Raw genomic sequence first — 11,381 nt, 5'->3', positions numbered from 1 at the left:
GATACGGGGTGTCTATTGGTGAAAAATTTGCAAACCTGTATGGGGCACACAGGTGGCCTGCACGAAATTTTGAGATAGTGGGCAACTTGGTGAATCTGTAAAGGTGCATTCACACCGAACGCCATTCAAGTATTAAACCCCCTTGATGTTCAAGTGAACGGCGTGTGCTCCTTTCACAGCCTGACTGTTAGAAATGAGAAAATCAGACAATCAGAGTGTAGTTTGTGTGGACATCCTACAGGCACTGATCCAGGTCCAGTACTTGGACTTTACTGGTGACTGGAGTACAGCTGCATCACTTGTACCTCATAAGTGCCTGTAACTTACATTATTCTTTCAAATACTTCAGGATACACTTATTACACGCATGACCATGGTACGTTCCATTTTCATGGCATCTCTAAAAGTCGTTGCGTGAGTCTCAAGTAAACTCGACACACCTGTGCTCCTACACAACCCTCTACGGGCCCGGAGAACCTGCGTGCAGGTGCATGTGATTAAGGCATTAACAGGTGTTAATTGCAAAAGACGGGGGTAATGAGGGGAAAAACTGTTATAAAATTCAATAGACAGTGTCAGAGGATGCATATTTGTGGAATTTGACGGTCTCCTCTCATAAATGTTGGGTTTCCTATGCTCCGGTGAAAGGCAGACTCAAGTGAAAGTAGTTTGCGTGGGGTGGTGGGTGCTAGGGAATACTCATGTTGTCTGTAATATTCAGTAAACAGCATTAGGAAAGCCCTTCTAGGTGCTCCAGCGCTCACATCTATTGCATTTAAACCGATTCTCATCATCACAAAGACATTGCAGGGTGTTACTTTGCCTGGGATGCACTTGGATCCTCTGACACGGTCCTGTGTGTGGGTGTTTTCTGTTTTGGACTGCCTTGCGTGATGCTGCATGTGTGCTTCGCAGGTGTGTGTACATGTGCGGGTGACGGATGATTGTTGCTTAGCTGTGCAGAGGCTTCAGGAGGGAGAGCGGTCATCCGCTGCTTTCCGTCCTCCTTTCCTTCCTTCCTTCCTCCTCTGTTATTCTGATTTATCTCTCTTTGCGTCGGCGGGAGGCATTTGCATTTTTCTTTTTCTCCCCCTCATTTATCATAAAAAGATATCACAGTCCCACGCTCACTTGAAAAACAGCACGATTCATGGGAGGGTGGGAGGTAGAAATAGAAATAGGTAGATTACTTAGAGAAAGTAATCAATTACAAAAAAAACGGTTTGAAAAGTTGTCGGTGAGGTTGTAATCGGATTACTTGCAATCAGTTACTCTCAAGAGGAGAAAAGGGAGGGAGGGAGGAGAGATGAGAGTAATTGATCACATGGGTGAGTTTGATAGTAAGGTAGATGGGAGGGTATGTGGGGGATCGTACAGGAGGGAAACATGAAGGAGGGAGAGGAGGATATTGATGATGAGTGGAAAATATTGAGTCAGGGCTGCCCACTTTCTGCAGGATATTCACTCAGGGTGTTTCCACGTGTTGTGGCGCCCATGTATGTTTACTGCGGATGAAGATAAATGCGTGCTGGGTTGCTGCTGTCAGGCTGAAAAAGGAGAACCCCCAGATATAGTTTTTCATACACAGTAGTTGCTGAAAAAACAAATATGTTTGTCATCTTTTCATGAGTGGCTCACATAGATTATCATCACTCACTGTGTCTGGGATAATAAATGGGGATAAGATCAGTGTAGTCTTGCTGAGCTTAGCTAGTTATAGCTCTGAAGCAAAATATTCATTTTACCCTAGATCTGCTGAAGTGTTGCCCACAAAGTGTGTAAATCCACAACTTTTCTAAAAAACAATCAGTTGCATCTCACTGCTAACTTTGATAGCACATCATGATAAGGGTTAGTTAACACTTAATTAAAAATTAATTAACTATTAAATAACGTGTGCTGCAAACATTTTCTCTAAAAAAATCTTCAGTTTTGGCAGATATTTAGTCCAGATTTGAGTGAATCTTTAAGGAAAAAGTAGGACACCCAAAGTATATTTCTTTACATATATCTGAGTAAAAGTATAAGTACATCAAGTAGTGCAAATAGTACATTAACTAAATACTTCTTCAGACTAAATTGGAATTTTTAAATTTACAATTATATAGTCTATAAAATGGAAACTTCAAGTACACTGCCTTACTTTTAGCATTGACTAAGTATACTCAGTCTATTTAAGTATACTTAAATCACGTGAAGTTTAAAGACACATTGAAAAAAGCTGTAACTGGTTACAAATAGAAGTCTCAGCTACGTTCACACAGAGTATGTGACACATGTTTTAAACACGCTAAATGTAGGTTCTTGAATGTGCATTTAGCCTATGGTGTTCACACTGGACAAGCAGGGAAGGGCTTCTTCTTCTTTTTGCTTATCTACTGTTAACTTGCCCTGTCCACCAATTACAGGGGGAAGAGGGTTGGTGTAAAATGTTGATGTTGGTGTCACACACAGTAATTCCAGCCGGGCACAAACAATGATTTTTAATTAATCCTCCATATTATTTTCAAACGGTTGTACTTCCATGAATAAAAAGGGACACCATCCATAAGTCACTTAATCTGAGTCCCTGATTGGTCAACTTTTGATCTGGTTTAACATGCGTTTATTGCCTGTGCTGTTTGTACGAAGGGCGAGCTTAGAAACTTGTGTAGAAACTTTTGTAGCAACGCATGAATATGGGAGATTTGAACCCCCAAAACAATGTAAACAAGCGTTTACATTAATGTTTTTATTGGTAGTAGATGCTTGAACATGCATTTCAGAGGGCGGTGAGAGTCTAAGATGATTCTCAAGATTCAAATGTTTGAAATCTAAACATGTTCTTGCAAAAAAAAAAGTTTTTGAAGTCAATATTTTCACAATTCAAAATTCGAATCGTTTTGGGAAACCTTTTCTTGTAATTTGTGTCTTTTTGAAATTATTCTTCACATCAACAAATTGTTCTGACCAATGGCAATAAACTATTTCAGCTTTGTGAAAATTATATAGAAAATTCTGATGAATGCTAGTTCCAATTGCAACTAGCAAAAATTATGAAGATTTTATTGAGTGAATCCTTTCTACAAAGGCTTTTTTTCGTTTGTCAAAAAACATTGCCTAATAATCCGGAGTGTCTTATGTATAGATTAATTCTGGTTGTTCTTAATGATGTTAAAGCAATTTTGAGATGTACAAAGTGCTTTGTCAAAAATGTTGGTTGGGTGTTACTGTGAATATGCTAACATGGCTAACATGTAGCAGAGTTAGTGTTTATTTTTTACTTGTTACTAACAAGGTTGAGAGTTAGCGTGGACACAGTAACATTTGTTTTAGCTGTACCAGTCTGGTTTTTATATGTTACTAACAAGATTGAGAGTTTGAATAGTCACAGTAGCCTAGCATTTGTTTTAGCACTATCAGTCTGTTTTTTCACATGTTACTAGCAAGGTTTGGGAGTTAGCGTGGTCACAGTAACGTTTGTTTTAGCGCTATCAGTCTGTTTTTTTTACGTGACTAAAAATGTTGAGAGTTAGCGTGGTCACAGTAGCCTAATGTTTTTTTTAGCAGTATCGGTCTGTTTTGGTTGGTAGATACAGGTATCCTGTTGTGAATATGCTAACGTGGTTGACGCTTTCAACGTGGCTAGTGCTTCTATGGTGGGTAATGTGTAGCGTGTTACAAACACATTCTAGAGTTACTCTGAATGCAGTTAATACAGTCTGACTAAAGGACTTTTCTCAGACTCTTTTGTCTAACATCTTGAGCCTTAGACTTGGTGCGTCCTAAAGTGCAAAAAATACGGGAATATATTTGGATGTGTTGAGTAGAAATTTATATTGGATTACTGACTCTGATAGCAGAAAGTGTATATGAATGACTAACGAGATACAGAATGTCAACCAGGAATTCATGGAGGAAGTTAACGAGCTGCAGTCGAAACCAGATATGTCTCATCAAGCTGCTTCTGCATTGTAAGAGAACCCAAAGTAAAACAAGAAAGAAAGAGGTTGATGCATCTTCCCAAGATAGATCCCGATGGCGAATAGTGAGCCTGTATTTAAGGGTTTGGTAAGCTTTTGTTTCAGGTTGTGCATTGTTCTAGGAATGATAAGCTGAAGACAGGATGCACGTCAGTGCAGACAGGCTCCCGTCTAAGCTTCAGAGGGAATTCCATGCAGCCAGAAAAGTTGATGACCAGCACATTACCTGTTTGTTTTTCACTGTTTACCTTGGGGAGAGACATAAACCGAGCAGTCAGTATCAACACGTTGATATAAATAGAGAAGCTGTGGGAGGTGGGGAAACGAGGGGCTTCCAGAACAGTATGGACAAGAAGTGAGAAGCGTTTCAGAAGGCTGGTTATGCTGATGTGATCAGAATAAAGTTTAGAAGAGGATTGGAATCCACGCTTCCCGACTTTTTTCAACTTGAAAACTGCAATATTAAGTCGACACTGCACTCGCATTTCTGTTTAGCAGCTAATCCTGTTATAATTGAGTGTTAATGGTTCACAGTGAATTTGGAAAACAGACCATTATCAGAGTCATGCTGTTAGAGCTGAGGTTCTAAACTCAAACGCACAGGAAGCCACTTCTGCCAATGTCCCCTCAATGAAGGGCAACATCAGTAATATTCCAAAAATTGAATATTTATGAAAAAATATTTGTTTTAATTGACATATTATGAAAAAAATACTAATAGAGAGTAAATATTGTTATGCAAATAACTGTCAGTTATTTTGACCTAAAAAAAAATCACAGTAGTTTTGTAAGAAACTAATAACATTTACTGAACGGGCAGAAAATCATTCAGTACAACAGAACTTTCTGCCTTTATTGTTACTTCAACTAAAACTTTATTTAACTTTAATCTTAGATTATATATATATATCATATTTATATATACTTATCCTCCTCTTCTTATATTTCAAAGTGTAGGACAATGAGAAATTGAACGGCAATTAATTTTTATCATATTGTATAAAAAACAATAAAAACACACAATTGAGCACAAAAACAACAAACACCAAGCAAAACCAGATAGGTTAATTTATCAAAATTCCAAAATAAAACTTAAAGAAAGAGAGACAATTACATATGAAGAATGTTTACAATTTTACTTTTAAAAAACTAATGCACAGGATCTGTTGTTACACAAATATGTCTATGTGTACAGCTTTTTTTAAACACATAACAGATTTTTTTACTGCCTTAAAATTAATATTTAATTTAAAAAAACAAAAAAAAAAAAAACATTTAATCCATTCAACTATTTGTTATGTATTAAAGGGTCACCGTGCTTGCCTAAGGGTTTCGTAGATGTTTTGAAAGACTTATTCTGATGAATATCCTGTTTTTTGTGCTATAAGGATGTTCTTGTATAATTTTTCTCACGATGGAGGACATATATAACAAAATTAAGCCCACATTTTTATTTCTGAATGTTATTATTCAAATTATTGTAAATCATGAGTAAATAAAAAAAAGCATTTTAAAAAAGATCTAATTTGTGACAGAAAATGCACAATTGATGCTGATGCACTAGTTTCATGTACGTCTTTGTTTTCCTGAGCTGACATCTGGCTAAAAACTGTACATTTGGCTTAAAACAGTGTAATCATAGCTTAAAAAACACTGGGAACTATTTGAATATAGATGAAAAGATGATCAGAGTGTGAGTTTAAGTAAAGTCAGGCCATTTTCTGTGCAAGTGGGCAGTCCATAAGGCCAAACCCCACATGGATTAGGCATCGTCTTAAAGAAACTTGGATTTTGAGGGATATATGTTCATGTCGATGGCGCAAATATGCAAACCCTATACAGAAACCAGGATGTTCTTGGAGATGTTCTTGTTCTTTGAAGAACCACAATTCTCTTCATCAGTTTTTCCCTATTTGCAGATCTGGCGTTGGAGAGGGCCATGTTCTCTTGTGTGCTCCGGCCTCTGAGATCCAAGCTCGACAAAGCATTGACTGCTTTGCACGACCATGATGGTTCTCTTCAGCGCCTCACCCAAAACCTGGTGCACCTGAAGGGGGATGCAACCAGTGAGCGACTTGGAGTGCGGACGGGGGTCCCAGACAGTCGGGAAGTGGAGAGGGTGAAACGCAAAATGGTCTTGATGCAGCGGACACATTCACCCATCGACAAGGTGCTGCTGCTGCTGCAAATGTGCAAGTGTGTCCACAAGGCCATGGGCTCCCTACATGGTGAGACTGCTGTGCACGTTACAAATCCTGACAGCAATGGTTAAAAAAAACAAACAAAAAAAAAAACGCAATCAGGTCTGAGTTTCAAAGTTTGTTTGGATTAAATCATTGTCTTTCTTGTGTCATTTAGTTCAGATTTTTTTCCGTAAATGAAAGCAAAATGAGCTAATATTTGGTTTTAAAAGAAAAAAATGTCATCAATTCTTCCAACACAGACATTTTTTTACTTAACAATACAAAATGTTAACAGAAAGTCTGCAACTATCTTGTTAATAATGATAAATTCAGAAAAACATATAATATAACCTATTTTTATGTCTATATCTTGTGTTTTCAGGACAGGAAGTGAGCTGGGAAGACTTCCTGCCATCTTTATCCTATGTGCTCGTGGAATGTAACAGGCCTCACATCCTGATAGAAGTGGAGTACATGATGGAGCTGCTGGAGCCGTCCTGGCTGGGTGGAGAAGGTGGGCTTTGAAATAAATATCTTCTTAATTATTTACACTTTTAAAGGTTGTTTTGTTTGTTCATGAAACTGTTTTATCTTAATGCAGAAAATACATGGTGAAAGTGTTGGTAGAGTTTTGTTTTTTAAGGTCCATGTGAGGGGTTTGGGCAGCCGAGGCACACAATATCCCCACACCATTACAACCCCACCACCATGCTAAATTACTGTGATAGAGCAAGATAATTACATGTATTTATAGTTGGGGTGTAGGGAAAAATCGATTTGGCGATATGGCTGAAAAGATGATATTTAAATAATTATTTATAATTCAGCATCACCCTTTTGTTTTCTACCTGGTATAGTTTTGGAATAAATCGTGATTTGTATCGTGTCACCAGGCTCTCGCCAATACACGCCCGTAGTTTTGGTGATGCTGTTGTCTCAGTTCTGTGTTTGTGGAATGTTGTGTGTTCTTCTGCTGCTCCGGTCGATCTGCCTCAACATTTCATTTGTTCACAGATTGTAATCTGCAAATTAAACATATGTCTCTGTTTGAGTTGTTGTTGTCTTCCCGTCATCTCAAACAAGTCTGTTTTTCAAGATGCCGCTCACTGAACTCAACCTTTTTTTGTTGGTTCTCTGTAAACTTGAGGATGGTTGTGTGTGAAAGATAAAAAAATGATGTCATGCTTCTAAAACACAAGAAAGATGAATGTCACTTGATCCCACTTTTCCCTAGAATCTTGTGTTTGATCTAAACCTCAGAAAGTCATCTTAACACTACTTTGTGTCTAAATGTAATCTTAAAGTGACCTAGAAATGAATAAAAAGTTCAGATTGATGGTCATATTTAAAATTTGTGTACATTTTATAACTTTGTCAGAATACTACAAATATGTGTACAAATTGTGACGTATGAGCTTTAGACAATATATAAGATAACAGAGGGAGTCACACTGATCCCCACACTTTGTTTTGCCTCCAGGTGGGTACTACCTGACCAGCGTGTATGCCAGCCTCTGCCTGATCCAGGGCTTGGAGCCGGACAAGCCTTTCTCCGGCTGCCTGCCGCCACAGCTCCAGGAGGCGCTGAAGGAGTGGAGCAGCAGGCGGAGCCAGGAGGCCCAGAGACAAAAGGAGAATCAGCAAAACCAAGTAGGCCCACTTGTTTTTATCGTTACAACTGCACGACAAGCTGTGATAAACTTGTGTGAAACGCTGATGGATGCATGGACAGCTGCTTATTATGCAGTGTAATCTTCCTGTTCTGTTTCTGGAGCGTGTAAATAAATGAAGCAAAAGTTATTCACATAAATTAACACAAATATGAATATGTGAATGGGTTAAATATGGCAGCAGTTCTAAAAAGACGTTTTGCACCATCGCTGTGGCCTATAGCAGATTTATGTTTTTAGCACACAGTGGGGAAAAAGTTTGAACAGGAAACTTCATCTGTGCAGCCTCAGTCCTTTGTATGCGGTCAGATGATGGAGACAATTACAATAACAAAACATTAGTTACTTGTACATAGGATATGATGATACTTAAATAATTAGAAAAAGATTTTGATTAAACTTTACAAGGAGAATTCCTTAATGTTTGTCAGTGCATTAATTAAATGTTCAATAAAGTAACATTACTAAGCATTTAATTGAAAGCAGTAGTAACTAATGTTTGTTACTTAATCTTATTTAGTGCACTATCTCAGAATGAACAACCTCAGTAAATAAGCAGAAACTATTTAGGATATATAAACTAGCATAGTAAAGGATACATAGGGAATATTTGTAGAAATTCATAATAATAAAAAATGCAATTACTTTTATCCTTTGTAATGCATAAATACAGTGGTGAAAAAGTGGATCTAATCCATCTGCTCATTTACGTGTTTTCTACACTATAGAGCCACATGTGGCTCTTTTATCGCTCCATGGTGGCTCTCTGGCTGAAGAAAAATAAAATAGTAATTTTCAAAAATTTGGAGATTAGCTATTATTTTAGCAACATGCTAACGTTTTTGGCGAATTTATTATCTACTGGGGTTTTTCAGGCTAATTTAGAGTCTAGCTTCTATTTTAGTAACTGACAAACATTTATGACTATTTTAGTTTACTGAGGAGTTTTATGCTAATTTGGGGTTCAGCTAATAATTTAGCAACATTCTGATGTTTTTAGCTAATTTGTTATCTACTGACATTTTGGGGGGGATTATTTAGAGTTTATCCTCTATTTTAGAACCAGGCTAACTAATTTAGTTTACTGAGAAATTTTAGGCCATTTAGGAATTCAGCTATAGTAATTAAGCTAGCTTTTTCGCTAATTTGGCCTCTACTAAAGGCAAAAGGTAAAAACGTTTAATAAAATAAAATTTTGAGAAATGCTAGTTTATTTTTATGTTTTTGCTTCTGTTCGTGCAAAAAATAGACATAATTCATATTTATTTTAAAAAAATAAAATAAGGTCCATGAATGCAAATCCAAATTTTTTGAAGGCTAAAATGATACTTAGTGGCTCCTTCTAGATTTTGATCGGTAGGAAACAAGCCCAAATGGCTCTTTTACTGTTAAAGGTTGCTGACCGCTGCTATAGAGTCACCAGATTATAAGGACAACAATTGTTCTGTTTTCAAACTTTTGTTATGTATAAGGCACACCAAACTATAAAAGTCGAAAGCTGCGTGTACATGTGCAAAATGTTTTGAATCAGATCAAAGATTTGAATTGAACTGTGTGCATGAACCTGAAAAACTTAATCTGATTATAACAAATGTTTACTTATCCCACATGTTCAACTGGAACAAATCAGCTTGACATGTGCAGAACTTTCTAAAATACTGGAAACGGAAGTAAAAGAAAAAGCAAAGTTCTGTTGTAAACAAGCGTGGCTGCTGCTAGCATGTAGCGTGATGGTCTTCTGAGTGTATTATTTATTCATTTATATTTGAAAATGACTTTTCAAACATATTTTTCTAAAAATGTGCAGTGAGTGCTGAACTCTTTTGGGTTATACGTAAAATAACGGCAGGCAATGCAGTCATGTTCATCTTGGCCGTACGTAAATATGTGCAAATAACATCAACCTTTTTTTTTTGGTCTGGAAACCATTTATAAAATTAATTCACATGATTGCACAGAGCGACATTTCTGCATTCAAACGCTGCCGCTGGGGCACACATCATCCCAAAACCTGTATGACATGCTAGCGAGATAAGTGTTAGCCATATTAGCATATTCACAATATCTGTAACTCCAAACCTTGTTCGCGGTACGCAAAAAAACAGATACAGCTAAAACAAACATCAACGTGACTACACTAACAACCAACCTTGTTAGTAACACATGAAAAACACACAGCACAACACTACAACGCATTAGCCATGTTAGCCAAGTTAGCCACATTAGCATATTCACAGTACCTGTTACTCCAAACCTTGTTTGTAACAAGTGAAAAAACGGATTGAAAACGCGTATTCACAATAACACAACCAAATATTTAGAGAGAGCCATGTACCTCTCAAAACCACTTCAACATCAGTGAGCACAACCAGAATTAATCCACATATTAGGCCCTCCAGATTAAAATGTAAATTAAAAAAAAATTTAAATCTGCCTTAATGCGGAAAATATGTTAGTTCCATTTTTATGTCAGACAATTTAGTGCTTTTTTGTTTTGTTTTTTCAGGTTTCAACCTTCTCTCTTTATGAAATTGAACTATAATTTTAATATTTTTTTCAGCGTCAATGAGACATGGAGGTTTGAAGAAAATTGCAAGATATTTGAATGAAGAGGCAGTTAACCTTTTACGATCACTACTTTAGACTGAATTGGATTTATCTTTATGGATTTGCCTCACCTGTTTACTCCAATACCACCCCCACATAACTATACCACCACCACCATGCTTCTCTAAAAAGATCCAGGAACTGTGATTTGTGTTTAAATCCAAAAACATCAATTTTTATCCCACTTATATCTACCACATTTTCTGTATTTACACACCTTTAAAGATTATTTTTATCCCATCACCCAAATCGTTACCACCAACAAATCTGCTGAAGTGGTTGAAGTTATTTCAAGGTTTTCAGAAATTGTTTAAAACCCAGTTGTAAATAGTTATATTTGCTTAGACTAAAGACTGGATTTATTTGGGACATTTTTGTCATTTTAATTATTTTTAGTAAACAATCGATGACACAAATAACTTTATTTCCTTTTTCAGGAAGACTTTTCTCCATGTTAATGACACAACAATGCAAATGTCTCAATTAAAACCCAACACATTTTTTGTTCCTCATTTCATACACGTGTCGAAGGGGGTTTAAAATCATTCCAGTTAATCCGTTGTAAAGGGAAAATCCTCGTCTGCATTTCTATAAATAATTCTGACCAGAAACCTGCATTGTGTGTTTTTACCAAAAAGACCCAAAAAATTTCACGGGGATAATCCGTCAGGAAGAGGTCAAAGGTGACGTTGTTTAATTATAGTGATGGCGGCACGTGTTGAGTAACATTTCATTGCCCTACATGTGTGGTGCTGACAGGTGGGGCTGAGCGAGTGGCCCACATTTGAATCCGAGTGGATCTCAGGTATTACCACAGCTGTTGAGTGATCAGACATCATTAAAATACGTAAAATAATACATTTAAAAAACAGACATTCTTATTCGTTTTTTACACCTTTTAAAAGATTTTCTGTTGATCTATAGTACTAATACAAACACACTTTTTTTTTTTTTTTTTT

General features: G+C 36.9%; 1 protein-coding gene across 2 annotated transcripts in view; it reads left to right on the top strand.

The window, feature by feature from the left end:
* The window catches only part of si:ch211-168d1.3 (ras and Rab interactor 2), a 40,180-nt gene that overhangs the window by 26,352 nt on the left and 2,447 nt on the right, over window positions 1-11,381 (top strand). For both annotated transcript variants that reach the window (XM_036216722.1, XM_024288648.2), the window contains exons 9-11: window positions 5,882-6,190; window positions 6,528-6,659; window positions 7,626-7,795. In XM_036216722.1, coding sequence (XP_036072615.1) covers window positions 5,882-6,190; window positions 6,528-6,659; window positions 7,626-7,795 — 611 coding nt within the window. The remainder of the gene's footprint in view (window positions 1-5,881; window positions 6,191-6,527; window positions 6,660-7,625; window positions 7,796-11,381) is intronic.

This window comes from Oryzias melastigma, linkage group LG18 (assembly GCF_002922805.2).
Source record: "Oryzias melastigma strain HK-1 linkage group LG18, ASM292280v2, whole genome shotgun sequence".
NCBI classification, from domain to species: Eukaryota; Metazoa; Chordata; class Actinopteri; order Beloniformes; family Adrianichthyidae; genus Oryzias; species Oryzias melastigma.
This window is presented reverse-complemented; position numbering and strand designations above follow the sequence as displayed.